General features: G+C 42.5%; 1 protein-coding gene across 1 annotated transcript in view; it reads right to left on the bottom strand.

Annotated features, from left to right (window-relative positions):
* Positions 1–19818, bottom strand: part of RTN4IP1 (reticulon 4 interacting protein 1) — a 53857-nt gene that overhangs the window by 8124 nt on the left and 25915 nt on the right. The window contains exons 5-7 of the mRNA XM_058660219.1: positions 18477–18525; positions 7486–7622; positions 3990–4173 (exon numbers count right to left, since the gene is read on the bottom strand). Coding sequence (XP_058516202.1) covers positions 3990–4173; positions 7486–7622; positions 18477–18525 — 370 coding nt within the window. The remainder of the gene's footprint in view (positions 1–3989; positions 4174–7485; positions 7623–18476; positions 18526–19818) is intronic.

Below are 19818 nucleotides of genomic sequence, written 5' to 3'. Positions count from 1 at the left end.
CCAGCATCATACGGGATGCCAGCACTTGCAAGCAGACGATTAGCTTGTTAGGGCACTGCAGTGGCTGCAGGATGAGCAAAACCTTACATCCAAAGGGTTCATAGCCACTCTATCACACTTCTTTCTATTTCTTCATATCATATTCCTGGAGATAAACTGGGCTCTTAAGGTGAAAGTGAGCTGTGGCTTTCCAGGATTCTTCCATGAACTTCCTAACCAAATAACACTAGATGGGAGTATTCAAAGGCAATAATAATAGCAATTATTATTATTATTATTATTCAGGGAGGGCAGCAGCACTGAGGCACAACCACCAGTGCACTCAGGCTTGTTTTCCACTGAGCTCACCCAACCTCACAACCCCTCCTTTTGACAGAAACCACTAGCACAGCCCAAGGCTCTCAAGCCCAATGGAACTTCCCACTCCCCAGCTCAGGAGCTTACTAGTAGCATTATTTTGGACAGTTGTGTCTTTCAGTCCATTCCCTGGCCCATAAAAGAGTGGTCCCTCCTCTCAGCTCACAGGGTTGTTGCAACGTTTAAATGAGAAAACATATACAGTGCCTGACTCAAAAGGTATTCAGCAAGTCTTTGTCTTCAGTGCTGGCACTGTGGCACACCAGGTTAAGCTACTGTCTATGATAGCAGCATTTCATATCAGTCCCAGTTGCTCTGTTTCTGATCCAACTTCCTGTTAATGTGCATCCTGGGAAGGGAGCAAGAAATGGTACAAGATTTCAGGCTCCTGCCACCCACCTGGGAGACCTGAATAGTTACCGGCTCCTGAGTTTGGCCTAGCCCAGGCCTAGCTGTTGTGGGCATCAGGGGAATGAACCAGCAGACAGAAGAGCTACTTCCCGCGGCTATCCCCCATGACTCTGCCTTTCAAATACATAAGTGAATAAGCCATTTTTAAAGAATTAAGTATTTTTCCAGTGCTGAAAGAAAAACTTACTGAGCGAAGAATGGGACAACAGCAAATCAGGGGTTAAAATGTACAAAGAAGGAGCTGGCACCATAGCTTAATAGGCTAATCCTTAACCAGTGGCACCAGCATCCCATGTGGGTACCAGTTCGTATCCCAACTGCTCCACTTCCCATCTAGCTCCCTGCTATGGCCTGGGAAAGCAGTAGAGAATGGCCCAGGTTCCTGGGACCCTGCACCCACATGGGAGAACCAGAAGAGGCTCCTGCCCCCAGCTTTGGATCAGCTCAGCTCAGGCCATTGCAGCCATTTGTGGAGTGAAGCAGTGGCTTCTTCTCTCTATCTGTACTGTTCTCTATAAATCTACCTTTCAAATAAGAATAACACAATCTTTAAAAAGAAAGAACGTACAAGGAAAGAACTGGAGTGGCTTACCACTTGAATGTCTGTATTTATCATCTGACCCAGAACAACTGTGACTGCTAAAGGAGTCACCATTGAGCCCCAGGACAACAGTAGCAGACAGAGTCAAGCTCCCTCTAGAATCATGGTAGATATTCTAATGAGCCGCACACTTCTCTCAGTCCCAGGCATGGGAAGGCAGAGCCTGAGCTGGCAGAAGTCTCCAGAGGGACTGGTCTTGGATCAGAGCAGCCTCAGTAAGCCAGTCAATCATTATCCTCTTCTGGGCATACCATGGCATGAAAAGGGCTGGCAAGCAGTGGTTTAGGCAACGGGCTTTCAAAGAAAACCAATCACTGCTTGAAGACTTACACAGTAGATACCAGAGGCACTGAGAATGTCCCAGGCTTACAGTGGCCCCAGCTAATGGAATCATTGAAGATCTGCTCAGGTTTTCCTTTCCAGGGTTTGCCCTCACAAACCACAGTGAAAACATTCTAATACTTGTTCAGGATATTAAGAAAGGAACAGAAACAATCACATTTGCTACAACTATCAATCTTCGCAGCATGTTGCTCACACGGTGGAACCATGGGGCTGCTATAGAAGAATCTGTATGCTGCAGGCAGGCAGGGTGGGGAGGGGAGGGGGAAGGGGGTTGTGTATTTTTTTCCCCAGGCTATTATAAGAGAAAAAAAAAATAAACCAAAGTCCGCAGGAAAATGGGAGGCATGACAATGAGGCTTTCACTTGCACACATTCTAGAAAGACATTGGAAACTGCTTGAAAGGTTTTCACACGAGATTGCCACTATCATCTTTCAAGTGGACGGGGGGAGGGGGAAGAGAAAATGAAGAGTTCTGTGTCTGTTTCACTTTCCAAGGAGAACTCTGAGAATTACCTTGTAAGAGGTCTCCCTGGAGTAAAAATTGTGAAATCTGCTAGAAGAGTTAAATTTTAAAACACTGGAAAGTGAGTTTTGCAAAAAAGAGAAAGAAGACTCAAGGCACAGCTAAGATCGCTGTCCTTCCCATACAGAGGTGTGTGAATGATTTCTTGCGGTCCTCTGAGCCAGCAGAAATACAGACAGCAGAGTGCAGAGCTTGGTTATTCACCTCTACTGCCATCCCTACCAGCGTCCCCTCCATTACAGCTCTAAGTATTTGGTTGGGATACAGAATTTAAGGGACCAAAATCCCAATTAATTTCTACAATAAAGAATCAACTAAGGGCCCGGCACAGTAGCCTAGTGGCTAAAGTCCTTGCCTTGCACACACTGGGATCCCATACGGGCGTCGGTTCTAATCCCCGCAGCCCCGCTTCTCAACCAGCATCCTGCTTGTGGCCTGGGAAAGCAGTCGAGGACGTCATAAAGCCTTGGGACCCTGCACCTACATGGGAGACCTGGAAGAAGCTTCTGGCTCCTAGCTTTGGATCGGCTCAGCTCTGGTTGTTGTGGCCACTTGGGGGAGTGAATCATCGGGAGGAAGGATCTTCCTTTCTATCTCTCCTCTCTGTATATCTGACTGTCCAATGAAAATAAGTAAATCTCCAAAAAAAAAAAAAAATCAACTAAAGTCAATTATCAAGCCTGCCATGGTTGAGTGTTGGCTGAACAGACCTAGTTATTCAAAATCTTTTTACCAATGAAGAACCTCCTACTTTCTCTTACCAAAACAAACAAAAACAAAAAGCCCTACTTTTATTCTGTCATGTACTCTATTTCAATTACTAATTTAGATTTTAAGTCAGTGGCTATGAAGATCAACCGTTTATAACACAAAGTTGCATACACCTTCATCGCCAGTACAATGGCAAGAGGCGATCATGTTTAGCAGAGAGCAGACGTCCAGGCCTCTGCTCTCACTAGCTGATCTAAGGCTGAAGGAATGGATCTCCATGGTTTACCAATTACCTCTGCAGGGTATTTTTCCATATGGGCCCCACTAATTGAGTCAGGCTGACCCATAAACTCCCCGCAAGCCAACAGCAGCCAGAGTTTCAAATTCACACAGAATATGCAGGACAAGTTGTTTTAACCCAGCAAAGTCATGCTGATTCTGCAGGTCTTTGTAGCCTCACTGAAGTAAGGATGTAACTTCCATTAGGTTTGGAATTTCACAGAAAGGCCCGCATATCTCAGAAGTCTGAAAGCCTCGATCCAGGATTCACTAATATATCCCAAAGCTGCCACCACGAAAAGACTAGCTACATGTTATCTTAATGAAACTCCACCTGGAGTCAAATGGGTGAAACTGAGAAAAGAAAGTCATCTGGCATTGGCCAGGAGGCAGAGAGGGTTTCAGAAGGCATGGGGAGGGGGGTAATCATAGCTAAGACGAGAGGCTAACATTTCAGCAAGACTTTTCATGTACTAGGCATGGTGCCAAATTCTTCACATGGATTCTCTCACTTCATCCTTACAATGCAGAAGGGTAGACACATGATCATCCTCATTGTACAAAGGACAGCTCTGAAAACTGTGACATGTTAAGTAACTTGCAGAGGTCACACTAAGTGAAGGTCAGAATGTGAACCCAGTTGCTACAACTCTGAAGTCTACACTTCCTGCTGCTGCACAGAAGATGGCCATGAGGCAGAGCCAATTTCCAGCAGCAGGAGGCAGCTGTTTCCTCTCGTGGACCATAAATCTTCCTCTTACCTTCAAGGCCTTGGAACCCACAGTGACCCCTGTCTGCAACATGCCATCTGCTATGCCCAGTCGGTCCATGTTGAGGAGGAAGGGGGTCACCAAAGTCACATAGGTGGCTCCGGACCACTTCTTGAGAAAATTCAGAGCCCATGTCTCAGTGGATCCACCGACGTTATCAAGGATAAAATCAAACCTGTTGAGAAAAGCACCATATCAACACATCCTGGCACGTCAGCACAGGGTTCTGATGTACCTTCACTTCTGTGACCAGTTGGGGACTAGGGCTGACCACAGTGATGGCTCACAAACCACACTGTTCTGCACCAGCAGCAGAGGGTCAGCTGCTGTCAGTGGAGGAAGGACACACTCACTCCCTGGACCTCTGGTTTCCCTCAGGTAAACCAAGTAAGCCTGATTTTGAGGGTGCAAGGGGGAAAGCATGAAAATAATTTCTAATATTTACATGACTTCAACAAGTAGTTCTGAACTAAGGGTGATCTGAACTCCCTACAATGCATAAAAGAGCTTCCTTTGAACAACAAAAACTGTCCCGCCTTCAAGAACCCAGGGATGTCAAGGTTGGTTTTTTAGAACACTGCAGACCATCCATTGTAACACCCAGTATTACATAGTGCACGTGAACACTTCAATTTTCACAAGAATGATTTGCTTATATTCCCTCCTGTCACAAATGTAGAAGCACCCTATTTACCTTCTGGAATTTTCTACCTTTGGGTTTATCCTAATACACAGTGTCAGAACAATGCCCAAGAGAAATCAACAGCTTCCTGGTCTTCAGCTCTTCAATTCTGCTCTAATCTCTCCCTCCCCCAGCCCCTTCTAGTCATAATGAAATCTAGAGGGACTGACAGATATTCAGCTCCTGAACCTCACCTACAACTGCAATAATCACTAATGTTCTACTTAAGAGGGATTAAAAATCCTGTGTTGCTTTAAGTACTTTTGGAAACAAGATCTATTTAAAGAATGCACATATGCAAATTAAGCCAATCAACTGATGAATTCCTTTCCAGTAAGTTTTTTCTCTTCCCAATTCATCTGGATGGAGACAAGCATGAAAGTCTCTAAAAAGCAAATGTGGTCAACTTTGCAGGTCCTAAGTTTTTCATGAGACTAAAATATAAAGAGTAAATAAGAGCTAAAGGGTAGGGAATGCAGGAGGACGGTGCTACTCAAAGACTTTCTCTGAAGACAAGTTCTCTATCACTCCCAAATTCTGAGGCAAACAAACATGAAGCTACTCAGAGAAGATTCCAGGGCAGGCTGCTGGCACGACAGAACAGGCACTGTCTGAAAAACAAGTCTGAACACCATGCTGCAGATCCAGCTCTCCTACTAATGAGTAGTGGCACAACCTTGAGCATGCCACACAACCTCTGCAATCCTCTGCCTCTCATTTTTTCAACAACATGAAAAAGTTTGGGCTAAAGGATTTCCAAGTCTCTTCTTATGGCCAAATTCTGATTCTAATCCTTAAAAAGCTGCTGCTCAGAGGAATAAACAAACTAAGTCTAGCTGGATTTAGAAGTCAAACTGTAGTCAGAAGTTACCAAGATCAATCTGAACAAAGCACGTCCCTCCCCACCCTCTGAGAATACCCGTATGTGTAAGCCAGTGAGGTACCTCTAGCGGGAGGGTGTAAGCAAGCAGTAAGAGCACTCCAGAGGCATCAGGGACAGGGCAAGTTCTGGGTGGGGAGGCCAGCCTGAGCATCCTATAGGCTCCCACTGCCAGGTGATCCTGCTCTCTGGCACCCAATTTTAAGCATGCATAAACCTGAAGGTAATAGAAGGGACTGGCCTTGGTGCCGTGTTGCTATTCCTGGCAGCAGACAGGAGACCAACCCAAACTGCTGCTTTCGAAAAAGCCAGTCGCCCAGAGGGATTTTGGCCTTGCCACCCATGCAGGGAGGTAGCTGATGAGATCTTGGTAACAGTCTCTAGTTGGGACGATTATCTGTCCAGATTCCCTCAAAGATCATCAAGCACTTGTTATGTGCTACAATACCACCCCCGGTGGAGGGACTCAGCAGAGAACAGGATGGATGGGTTGTCTGCTCACTGTCACCTCCTCAGAGGCATTCTGCGACCGCCAGACCCATGACAGCCTGCTGCTCAAGCAACATCCTCCCTTGGCCTTGTGGTATCTTTCTCCAGACCACATCCCACTAGATCCTCCCCAGCTGGAGTATAAATTCTGCATGGCGGGGCGGGGGGGGGGGGGGGTGGGGAGGGTGGAAAGAGGGAGGGAGGAAGAGAGGGAGAAAGAGAGAGCGCGAGAGAGTGTGTGTGTAGTATAGTGTAGTGTAACTTCTGCATGGCAGGGGGAAGAGTTTGTGTGTGTGTGTGTGTTAAGTCACCACACTAAAGAGTTGATGCTCCATTTGTAGGAGTAAGGCTCCATGGTGGCAGGCTGCTGTGCCACTGTTGGCACTGCAAGTATTGACTGTGAAAGGCCAGTAAGCAGTGTCAGATAGGGGCTTTCTTTGTTTCTTTCCTCTTTCAACCCATGAAAATTTGCTTCTACTCAATCTGAGCTTGAATAACTGGCTTCCGTAAAACTAGCAAAACAAAGGAGGATTCTCGGAAATAGTAGCTTCCCTCAGCTGGACTCCCAGCTTCCATTATGTCTTGGCTACATGAACAGAGGACTAAGCAGGCCCCTAGTGAGGAGCAACAGGGCTGCACAGAGTTCCTGGACGTACTCCTGTTCCTACATCAGGCCAAATCATGGCCTGGACTTCAGACACGCTGAGAACAACCACAGCACTCCCACTGCCACCATTTATACTTGTTTCTCTTAAACCCTTACTCAGCCACAATACTGAAAGTGCTCCAGTGGACATTTGGGCTACTGATTAAGTACTGACCGGGATACTCACATCCCATAACCAATCCCATAGCTGATTCCAGCTACTATGGGGACAGCAGCTGATGGCTTACAGAGTTGGGTTCCTGCCATTCACATGGGAGACATGGACTGAACTCCTAGCTCCAGGCTTTGGCATGGTCCAGGCCCAATTATTGCATGCGGGTGAAGAGTTAATAAGTGGAAGGGAGATGTCTTTCACATAAATAATTTTTAAAACATTATGTTTAGTGCTAATAGTTATCTTCATATTTCTATATTACACATTCTTCCTGCAGGGAACACTTTTCCAATTTTGGCTTCAAATCCCTTATAATAAAAGTTAAAGTTAACAATAACAAAAAAAAAAATAAATAAAAGTTAACGTATATATTAGCAAAAGACCATGTAAGCAAAATAGCTTTCTTACTATTTATCACCTTAGGTTACTGTGCTATGTTAACTTGTAGAATTAACAGAAGCCAAACTAAACGACTTCTAATGACATGGAAGGCTTTCGTGGAGTTGTCCTTAGATTGCAGCGTGGCTGTGGAGCCACCAAGCCACTTCACACTTCCATTACCCACAGTCCTCGTTCCCACCTCGCCAACATGAACATGGCCCACTGGATACGTACGGTTTTAAGGACTTCAATTGCTCTGCCACACTTCCAGATTTGTAATCGATGATATCATCAGCCCCAAGCTTCGTCACAAGTTCACTGGCATCTTGAGAGCAAACTGCTGTTACATGAGCACCCCATGCTTTCATTACCTGCCCCAAAACAGAAACAAAACAAAATAAAATAAAATAAAAGGAGGGGAAAAGTAGAAAAGTTAGCTGCATTAAAAAAAAAAAAGGTAGCATCTCATATGTAAACATCAGCCTAATTTGCAGCTGGCAAAGATGATTTGGGCTCACTGAGGGGATCTCAGAAAGCAGACGGCATTGACCCTGAAGGAGGCAGCAGTCACCTATCTACTCACGGAAAAATGACTTAACGGCCTCAAATTTAGCACTTTCATTGATGACAGAGGTAAATGACAATTAGAAAAACAAACCTTGGTCCTCAGAAAATAACTACTTTACATGTGTCCCAGAATATAGACTGCAATATCTCATTTGCATCTTCAAAGAGTGTTAACACCGCCAGAAGACAGCCTTGCTGCACAGCAAGTTAAGCTGCCGCCCATGATGTTAGCATCTAATAAAAGCACAGGTTCGAGTCCCAGCTGCTCCACTTCTGATCCAGCTTCCTGCTAATCTCCTGGGACAACTGCAGACAATGACCCAAGTACCTGGACCCTTGTTACCTATGCAGGAGACCTGGATGGAGTTCAAGGGGTCCTGGGTTCAGCCCTGCCCAGACTCAGCTATTGTGGCCATTGGAGAAAGGACCAGTGAATGGAAGATCTCTTTCTCTATAAAAATAAGCCTTTCAAATAATTAAGTAATTAAAAAAAACAGCTATTATGCACCAAGATTTGTACTTAATATATCTAATGTATTTCATATTGGTGAGATATGAAAAGTGCCTTTAAAAATAGAAGAAACTATGGCTGTTTAATTTCTATATCGTATCTAAGAAACAGAGGAGAAGGGAGGGAGAAAGGCCAATCTTCCATCTTCTGGTTCACTCCAAATGCCCGAAACAACCAGGATCCAAGAACCGGGGTCTCCTATGTGGGCAGCAAGGACCCAAGTACTTCAGCCATGCTAGCAATAAGATAGAGAAGTTGAGGTGGAACTTGAACCCAGAAATTCCAACACAGGATATGAGCAGTTTAACCTGTAGAGCCAAATATCAGCCCTCCATTTTAGTGTTAAAACATGGGCTAGGGTGTATGCCCTGAGCTGCAGCCAGGCCAGGTGTAGTCCCAGCTGTTTTAGGCACTTTGGGAGTGAATCAAATATGTTTAAAATCATGCAGATGAAATCTGTTTCCTTGTAATAAGAAGAGCCTAATACATGTTCACCAAATTCAAAATACAGATGCTTAGGGGCTGGTACTGTGGTGCAGCGAGTAAAGCTAGCATCCCATATGAGTGGCAGTTTTAGCCTTGGCTGCTCCACTTTCAATCCAGCTCCCCACTAATGCTTTGCCTGGGAAAGCAGCAGGAGATGGCCCAAGTACTCAGGATTAGAAAAAGCAATTCTAAAACTCAAATGAACTCAAAAGACTCAAAGTAAATAAAACAATCCCAAACAAGAAAAATCAAGCTGGAGGCATCATAATACTGACTTAAAAGTATACTACAAAGCTAATAAAATTAAAACAGCACCGGTACTGGCATAAAAACCAATACATAAATCAACAGGACAGAATAAAGAGCCAGAAATTAATCCTCATACAAACAGCCAATGGTGCAGGCAAAACTGGATATATGTATATAGAAGAATGAAATTAGATTCATACCCCATATAAAAAAGCCAAAATGGATCAAAAACCTAAATTTAATAACTGAAACTATGAAGTTACTGAAGAAAACATATATAGAGGAAACACTTTAAAACAGTGGTGTAGGGGACAACCTCTTGGACAAAACCCCAAAGCACAGATAAGAAATGCAAATCAAAAGAGACTACATCAAATTCAGAAGCTTTTGCACACCAAAGGAAGTGATCAATGGAGTGAAGAGACACCCAACAGAATAGGAAAAAATATTTGCAAGCCACCCATCTGACAAAGGATTAGTATCACCAATATATCAGCAACTTAAAGAACTCAACAATAACAAAAAAACAATCTAAGAAATGGGCAAAACACTTTAATAAACAGTCCTCAAAAGAAGAAATACAAATGGCCAACAAATATATTTTTAAAAATGCTCAACATCACTAGTCATCAGAATGATGCAAATCAAAACCACAATGATATATCACCTCACCCCGCCAGGATGGTTAAAATCTAAAACACAGAAACAAACACTGGTGAAGATGAGCAGGAAGGATGTGGAGAAATACTTACACACTGTTGAAGAGCAAGCCAATTAATGCAACCATTGTGGAAAACAGTGGATATTAAAAAAAAAAAAAACCTAGAAACAGAATTGCCATATAATCTGGCAATGCCGGGATTGGGTATATACCCAAACGACTTAAACACATCGTGTCACAGAGATAAGATACCTACACCACAATGTTATAGCACCACCGCTCACAATTGCCTAAATTTGTAATCAGTTAAGGCACCCATCATCAGACGAATGGATGAAGCAAATGTGGCATATATATATATACACAACATGGAATATTATTAAAAAAGAATGAGATTCTGTCACTTGTAACAAAATGGATACAACTGAGGACATCATGTTGACTAAAATAAGCCAGACCCAGAAAGACAAATTCTACATGTTCTCTCTTACATGTGGGAGCTACAATTTATGTAAAAGAGATAGAGAAATGCCTGTGTATATCAGTAGTGCTGCTAATCTAGTTCTGTAAAACTGACATGATTAAGACTGTTGTACTTCTAGAGATTTATTGGCCTGTGGTTACTTTAAAATTCGCTATATTTGAGCAAAATGGCCATTTTTCTATTTCATGGCCATAGGCCATGAACTAAGGTCTTTCTGCTTTTTACTTGTTAAAGTTCTTATCTGTAAGGTTCTTTTCTGGTGAAGTATTAAACCTTGATTACTAAAATTTAAAATATATTATCTTAAAAACAAACTATATAATTACACATATATAAAGAAAGGGAGAAAGGAGGGTGAGAGGGACAAGGGGATGGAAATACTATGTTCTTGGAAATGCTATCTACAAATCACACTGAGTCTTTAATTAAAAATTAAAAATTGAAAATAATTACCATTTAAAAATAAATCATCACAAACTCATAGATTTAAATGTATTTAAAGCATTTCAATCCACTCTAATGTTCACTATCACGACTGAAGCTCAAATCATCACATCTTTGGCACTTCAAATTAACCTCAAGCTTTAAACATTTTTTCTTAATTTTCATATTCATATTTGAATGGGGGAGAGGGGGAGAAAGAGAGAGAGGCAGAGACACAAAAGAGATCTTCCACTCACTGGTTTACTCCTCAAATGCCTACAACAGCTGTGGCTGGATCAGGCCGAAGCCAAAAGCCTGAAACTCAATCTGGGTCCCCACACGGGTAGCAGCAACTCCAAGGTTGAGTCGTCATCTGTTGCATCCTAGAGTACGCATTAACAGGAGCTAGAATCAAAAGTGGAGCTGAGCTTATAGCCTAGGTTAACTATTACTGTCACACTCTCCTCTTGAGCCTTCTGATATAGCCTGGTTACTCTCTGACAGTGAATATATTCCAGGTTTACTCCTATCCATTTTGTGTTCTAAAGCTGAAACACAATGTTTCCAGCTTTTAACTCTTTCAATGAGAAATGAAAGCAGCAACTAAAAGCTTTCACTTAACATCTTGGTTTTTTTACATTGCTACCTTCTTTCTTCCACACCTAGAATCCCTGCTCTCAAAGACAGTGGGATGGTACAATTAAAATACGCCATAAACATTCCTTCGTTCTGTTACATCTTATATACATACTGGTCTGAATATAAACTAATACTACCCACTAACGTATTGCATAAAAGCAGTACAATGATTTTAATGCATGCTTTTCTTCACTTACAAAAATAAAGTAATTGCACTGTATTTACCCTGTCAGAACACACAGGTATTATACACCACACACTCCTCAGCTGTCACTTCGTTTTATTCCAGATGACTTTACAGTTAACACCAGTCTGTGAAATGTCTTCTTGGGCATTTTAGCTGTCAGAAGCTCATTCTGTAGCGAATTCCTCTTGAACTGTATATTCTCCAAGTTCCTGCGAGTTGGTGACAGTTTACACCTGCCCTTTCAAAGGAAGACCTGAGTATCTCAAATATATGACTCTGTAGGCCCTTTTTCCTTTTTTTCTGGCATTAAAGTGTTACTGCTTAGAAGAAAAAAAAATCTTTTGCTAATTCAACTTCATTTTTCTTACAGGTTATATGTTCTTTTTTCCTCTAAAAGTCTGAAAAACATTTTTCCCCTTTTTTCTGTGGTAATTTTATTAGCATTTCTACAGTGGTTTTCCTTGCTGTTTCTTATTCTGGGTCAATGCTGTTAGAGAAGTGATATAATTATTCAATTTATAGTTGCAAATCATTTTATTATCTGCTCTAGTTCTTTATTTTGGTTTTCATCTTTCCATACATCAATCTGTTTTGCTTGCTTTCAATAGCTGACATTTTCCCTTAAATCCGTTTTTAACTTTATTTCTAATTTTCGAAAATGTCCTGCATTCTAATTCTAGCGGGCAGCAGTGTGTGCTGTCTACCTGGTAACTGCAGCTTAGCTTAGAGCTGGAATACTGCCCGTGCCTCTGTACTGACTGGCAAAGCTCTCTCACTCTGAGTCACTCCTCACACAAACTTCACAGTAACTTTCCCTGCCTTGTTTCCCTAGTCTCACTAAATTGTCAGTTCCACCTGCTCTTGACAGCCATTACATGAGATCACCACGGTGCATTCTTTCGTGTCTGTCTTCACTTAACACTCTGCTTGTGAGATTCATCTACTTTACTGTGTGCACTTAGAGTTCATGAATATTCCATTGTAAGTCAAGACCTCAGTTTCCTATCTTCATTTGATAGACATTCAGGTCATTTGCAGTTGGAAAACATTAACAGGAAAAATATTATTTGAAGAGTCTGGTATACATTTTTAGCTAAACACGCTGTGTAGCTATGCATCTTGGCGTATATTCCTAATACTAGAAACGTTGGGCTGCCAATAGTTAAATTTACAGTCCGATTTAGCAGATGTGGAGTGGTCATTCTGGGGAATTGAAGCGGTTTATGCTCTAACCAGCAGGGTAATTGATCGGTTTGCTTCTTCCCTCTTTTTCTTCCATTGACATTTTCATTCGGACAACATTTGCTGTCATACTCTCAAGACTGGGTCCTGGTGTCTACTGGTGAATATGAACACAGTCAGGTGTGCATCGCCCAGGGGTTTCCCTGTCCCTCTCAGTGCAGTCAGCCGAGGGTTGGGACCACAGTTCCATAGGGGTCCTCAGAAGGCCTGGGGAGTACACAGTACTGAAGACCTCCCCCTCACTCACTCCTGTTCTGGGGAAAGGTCCCATTTTCCCATTTTGAGAGAGGCTTAATTAGCCTCCTCTCTTAGGAGCTGGTCAAACATCTGTTCACATCAGGGCAACCTCTGGGCCCCACGCCTGCATTGCTTTCTTCTTACTTGATTACAGGTTGCTCTGGTTGAATGTGGTTTATGTCCTTACACAAAGATTCATGTGCTGGGAACTTGATCACCCTGTGTGGTGGTATTGGGAGGTGGTAGGGTGAACCTTTGAAAGGTGGAGCCCAGGGTGAGGGTCTTAGGTCAGGGGCAAAAGAGTTCTCCTACGACCCTTGAGTTTTTGGAGAGGCTTGATATAAAAGGAGCAAACCCAGTCCCTCCCATTTTCTCTCTGTTCCTGGTTCAAGAGGTGGCCATTTGCCTTGGCCTCTGCACTCCCATAAGTCCATCTACCTTCACAGTGGGACCCTCACCAGAGCAGAGGCAATGCAGCCTCCATGCCCTTGAAACTCCAAAACTGTGTGCTAAAGAAGCCTCTTTTTTTCTTCCCAAGTAGCCTGTCTCTAGTATTTTATTATAGTGAAGAAAGAAGCAGGCCATTACAGAGGTAAAATTCACACAAACTAAAATTTACCACTCTAGTAAATGACTTTTAGTACATTCGCGATATTGTGCAGGAATAATCTTGAAATCCAAGATATTTTCATCAGCCCCCAAATTAACTTCACATATAGTATCCAATAATTTCCTGCTTCCTCTCTATGGATCTGCCTATTCTGGACAAAATAGAAGTGATCCTACAGTGTCGCCTTTTGCACTGAGATGGTTTCACTTAGTATAATTGTCCAAAGGCTTCTTCCTGTTACATCAGGCATCAGAATGTCATTGTTTGTGGATGAATAATATTCCATTGTATGCTTATGACACTGTTTATGCATTCACCAGTTGACAGACTTTAGAGTATGCCCACTTTTTCAGTATTTTGAATAATGCAGCTATAGAACATGCATTTGTAAGTTCTGTTTCAATGCATATTTTCATTTCTCCTGGCTATAAACGTAGCAGGTGTGAGATAGTATCTCATCATGATTTTAATTTGCATTTCTCCAATAATTAAAGATACTGAAAAACCCTTCCTGGACTTATTGCCTAATACATACTCTAAAAAAAAAAAACTATTCGAGTTCTTTGAAGGTGTTTTCATTGGATGGCTTACCTTTTTTGTTGTTGAACTATAAGAACTGTATGTATTCTGGATACTACACCTTTATCAGAATAATGACTTACAAATACTTTCTCCTGGTCTGTGGGCTCCCCTTTCACTTTCTTGGTAATGTCCTTTGACATATAACATTTTTTTGAATTTAAACGAAGTCAATTTATCCATTTTGTTTTAATTTTGTTGCTTGAGTGTTTGGTGTTGCACATTAGAAATCCACTGCTGGGCCCGGCGGCGTGGCCTAGCGGCTAAAGTCCTCGCCTTGAGAGCCCCGGGATCCCATATGGGCGCCGGTTCTAATCCCGGCAGCTCCACTTCCCACCCAGCTCCCTGCTTGTGGCCTGGGAGAGCAGATGAGGACGGCCCAAAGCTTTGGAACCCTGCACCCGCGTGGGAGACCCGGAAGAGGTTCCTGGTTCCCGGCATCAGATCGGTGCAGTACCGGCCCGTTGCGGCTCACTTGGGGAGTGAAACATCGGACCGAAGATCTTCCTCTCTGTCTCTCCTCCTCTGTGTATATCTGACTGTAATAAAAAATAAATCTTTAAAAAAAAAAAAGAAATCCACTGCTAAAACTAAGGACATTTACATTTCTTCTAACAATTATATTATTTTACATATTAGAGGTTAAATAATATAATTGTTAGAAGGTCTTTACCCATTCTGAGATTTTGTTTCCTATACTATGTGAGGTAGACAGAGTGGCTTCATTCTCTTACACGCAGATATCTTGTTATCCCAACAGAATCCACTGGAAAACCATTCTTGATGAATTTACTGGTCTTGCCATCCTTATCAGAAACCAACTGACCACAGATGTATAGGCTTGCTTCTGGCATCCCCCCACTGATCTGTGTACTCCTATGCCAGTACGTTAACTTCATTGATGCAGCTTTGTAGTAAGCTTGAAAGTGGGAAGCAGGTATCCTTTAACCTTATTCTTTCTCAAGATTGCTTGCTCAGTTGCAATACCACATACACATTAGGACAAACTTGGGTATTTATGTAAAGACAAAAAAGGCGGTTGGCATTTTTGTAGGGATTACAGTGAATCTGTAATCACCTTAGGGAACTACTAGCATTCAGTGTTTCTTTTTCTACTGAGTTTCTGTGTATTTCAGAAGCAGCTTAACAATTTTCTATTTTAAAGGTGTGAGGACAATTTGACTGGCATTGGTGCATCCAACCATAGTGTAAACTTTCATTTCTCTGCACTGCCAATGTTCATCCTGCAGCTACTGGGCAAGATGTCCAGACAGCCTGCATCTTAAACCACTGGAAAGGTGAATACATGTCTATATTAGGACATTTTCCTCTTAGAAGAGTAAGCTCCAATCACAGTATATTCACCAGACCAATTTTTTTTCTTGTGTTTTAAGAAAAAATAGTTTATAATATGCGAACTTAAAAATTCATAAAAACAGGACCCAGAGCGATAGCGTAGGTTAAAGTCCTTGCCTTGCAAGCACCGGGATCCCATATGATCTCCAGTTCTAATCCCGGTGGCCCTGCTTCCCGTTCAGCTCCCTGCTTGTGGCCTGGGAAAGCAGATGAGGACGGCCCAAAGCCTTGGGACCCTGCACCCGCGTGGGAGACCCAAAGAGCTCCTGGCTCCTGACTCCAGATTGGCTCAGCTCTAGCCATTGCAGTCATTTGGGGAGTGAACCATCAGATGGAAGATCCTCCTCTCTGTCTCTCCTCCTCTCTGTATATCTGCATTTCCAATAAAAATAAATCAATCTTTGAAAAAGATGCATAAAAACAAAGGCTTCTGCTCCTTTGCAGTGGAGTGTTCAGTAATATCCATTGTGCTTCTGTCTGTCCTTCTGCTCTTGGTCATCGAACTTCTGCTTAGCAGATTCTTCTCCTTAGGGCAGGTTTCTAAGCTGTGTCACCCACAGGGCTACAATTCAATTTTACTTATTGTGGCTGTTACCCAGTTCTTTGTTGCAGTCACTAGTACCACTCCCACCAGTGAGTTTCAGGTCTGGACTCTTCTGTTAGGCTTCCACCAAGGTCTCCATAGCCCCTGCTCCTGGGTAATCACTCTCCACCTCCTGTGATTCCGTACTGTGGCTGCACTGTTGTCTGTACAACCTTTCTACCACTTCCGGTTGGAGCAGGTCCCAGGATTAGGGAGACACCAGGTGTCCTATATAACTAGATTGCTGTTTGTGCTGATCTTGCCGGAACCTGCTGCCCATGAGGTCTGAGGGCCACACAGACCTATTTTGACTTGTCGGTATTATTTTCCCTGCAGGACCAGTGCAATGTACTGAGCTGGAGGTCAGTTCGCTCCCAGCTCAGCATGTGCAGCTCATTTTTGTTCCTCCAATTTCACAGCCTTTGCCACACTTCACAAAATGGTGATTGAGGAAATGGGGATAAAGAACCTTAAAAACTTGTTATAAAGCTTATTATCAACAAGAAGCACAAACAGGGATTTAAGGAATATGTCACACAGGAAAACACCAACACTGAAACAAAATCAAGTAGAATTACTAGAAATGAAAGACATAATGGAGCAAATTAAAAATTCAGTGGAGAGTCTCCAAAATAGAATGAAAGAGACAGAAGAGATTCTCAGAATTGGAAAATATTTCTTGTCACAATGGTGAAACAATCAAAAAGGTGGAAGATAAACTCAGTCAAAGTAAGAAAAGTATTCAAGAATTAAGAGACACTATTAAAAAGTCCAATGTAAGAGTTATGGGAGTTCCAGAAGGTACAGAAAGAGAAGCTGGGTTTAAAAATGTATTTAATGGGGCCCGGCGGCGTGGCCTAGCGGCTAAAGTCCTCGCCTTGAATGCCCCGGGATCCCATATGGGCGCCGGTTCTAATCCCAGCAGCTCCACTTCCCACCCAGCTCCCTGCTTGTGGCCTGGGAAAGCAGTCGAGGACGACCCAATGCATTGGGACCCTGCACCCACGTGGGAGACCTGGAAGAGGTTCCTGGTTCCCGCATCGGATCGGTGCAGTACCGGCCCGTTGCGGCTCACTTGGGGAGTGAATAATCGGGAGGAAGATCTTCCTCTCTGTCTCTCCTCCTCTCTGTATATCTGACTTTGTAATAAAAATAAATCTTTAAAAAAAATGTATTTAATGAAATAATAAGGGAAAATTTCCCTAATCTAGAGAAAGACTTGGGAAGCATTATCCAGGAGGGGCACAGAACTTCCAACAGGGTTTATCAAAAGCAATCTTTACCATGACACATGATAATCAAGCTCTCTCCAATCGAACATTAAAAAAAAAAGATCCTTAAACATGCAAATGAAAAAAATCAATTAACATATAAAGGAATGGCAATCACACTCACAGCTGACCTTTCACAGAAAAATCCACAGGTCAGAAGAGAATGGAGTGACATATTCCAGATTCTAAAAGGAAAAACTTGTCAGCCCAGAATAACATACTCCGCAAAGTTTTCCTTTGGCTTTGGAAATGAAATTTTTCCACAGTGAAAAAAAGCTCAAAGAATACACCTCTTCCAGACCTGCCCTACAAATGATACTTAAAGAAGTTCTCTTGACAGAGAAAAGTAATAGTACCCACAAAAACCAAAGGTAAACATGAAGAACATCCCAGTAAGATACCAACAGAACACTAAATCAAACCATGAATCCATTGCTAAAATGACAGAATCAAGTTACCACCTATTCATAGTGACCTTAAACGGAAAAGGCTTAAACCCATAGATCAAACTTCATAGATTAGTAGACTAGATTAAAAAAAACAAAACCCATCTATCTGTTGCCTACAGGAGACACATCTCACCAACAAATATCAGTGGAAACTATATCTCATGGATTTTGATGTTTTTATTTTCATTTCTTCAAAAGTTTTTTCCTCAAGTTCTTCACTGATTCATACTCTAGCATCATTTTCCTCAAGAAGGTTCATGATTTTCTTTTGCATTTTTTCAGTGAAACATTAATCATTCAGTAGCATGTTATGTAACTTCATGGCATTGTAAATTTGTTGATTTTGTTTTGTGGCTTTTCATCTAAAGGAATGCATAGTAATTGTGTAATGGAGACTATCATTTCCAGATGTGAGGATATAATGTAGTATGCATCTCTATTTCCAGATCAAAGATCTGTCATTATCCATGCCTGCAATGATGGACTTATGACTGTTCACGAAGAACTATATTATTGTAATAATTTAGGGGAAATCAGTGTTGTGCGGGAAAGGATTTGGGAAGGGGTTGAATGAAATCCCAGAGTCTACTGAACTGTATCATAAAATAATTTAAAAAAATTAAAACTGTTTCATACAAAAACTAAAAGAACCCACAATCTTCCTAGTTATAAGATTAAAAAATGGTTTTACCTGTATAGCAAAAGTACCAACTCCACCTGAAGCACCCAAGATTAAGACACTGCAACGTAAAAACAAAAACAAAAAAATCCAAAAATAAAAATCCATAACTGGTAGAAATGTTAAGCAGCTATAAACTGGATAATGTTTTCAACATGCAACTGGCTAACAAATATTCCCCAAGGCAAATAAAATTATTCAGCCTCCCAAATTAAACTATACAAGGAGTTTTATTTTAGGCTCACCCAAAGACTGTTAAGTGCTTAAAGCGAGTGCTTTTTCAAAAAGATGTATTTATTTGTCAGGCAAAGACTCAGAGAGCAGGAGGGAGGTGAAGAAGGAACGAGAAGAGCGGGAGAGGGCACAGACAGAGAGCAAAGTCCTCCATTGCCAATTCACTCTTCAAATGGTGACAGCGGCCAGAGCAGGCCCAGGCCAACGCCAGAACTCCACTCCGATCTCCCACAAGCCTGGCAGGGGCTCAAGCACTTGTACCATCTTCTGTTGCTTTCCAGGGCGCATGAGCAAGGCGCTGGATCAGAAGCAAAGTAGCTAGTCTGGGCTTAAGGCAGCACTCCGCTACGGGGTACTAGAGTCTAAGCAGGAGTTCAACTTGCTATGTCTCATTGCCAGCCTCTTTAGCAACTCTTTACCAAGAATACTAATAATAATTAGTAACTGTCTTGTAGGGTAGCTCAGAGTGTACTTTGTAATACATCCGGGTTATAATTTTTCTAGGTTAAAATGACTAGTTTCCTTGATCAGTATGAGATTTGACACACACCCCTCTTTTTTTTTTTTCATGTTAGCCTTGGCTAACACACTAGGAGAAAGAAAAATTACATTCCTGACCACATTCCTGCCAAAGTAAAATAAGATTGTTTCATTCAGGTCTGCCCTGGCAAGCTCATCAACTGTCTAGGTGGAAACCAAGCCCATCCTTTAAAAAAATAAAAAATAAAGAAGGAAGAAAGAAGGCAACAAAGGGGAAGGAGGGAGAGGGAAAAGGGGAAGAAAGGAGCTCCCATCAGCTGGCTCAGTCCCCAGAGGTGTGCAACAGTGAGGGTTTGGTTGCACTGAAGCCAGGAGCCAGTACTCAATCCAGGTCTCCCACGCGGTGGCCGACTTTCAGTTACTTAAGTTTCCCAAGATTCGCATTACAGGAGGCCGGAGCTGGGGCGGGAGCCGAGCAGTGATCGCCGGCACTCTGACATGGGCTGTGGGCATCTTAGCGGACGTGGCTGCACGCCAGCTCCATTCCTCATTACTGATTTGATTTCCTGCTACAGCATCTGCTATGTGTCCCACCAGCCCAATCACCCTCGTGCCTCAGGTTCTTACCATGCTTACGCAC

The sequence above is a fragment of the Ochotona princeps genome, chromosome 1 (assembly GCF_030435755.1).
Source record: "Ochotona princeps isolate mOchPri1 chromosome 1, mOchPri1.hap1, whole genome shotgun sequence".
Taxonomy (NCBI): domain Eukaryota; kingdom Metazoa; phylum Chordata; class Mammalia; order Lagomorpha; family Ochotonidae; genus Ochotona; species Ochotona princeps.
Note: the sequence above shows the minus strand (reverse complement) of the source record. Positions and strands in the feature narration are given on the sequence as shown.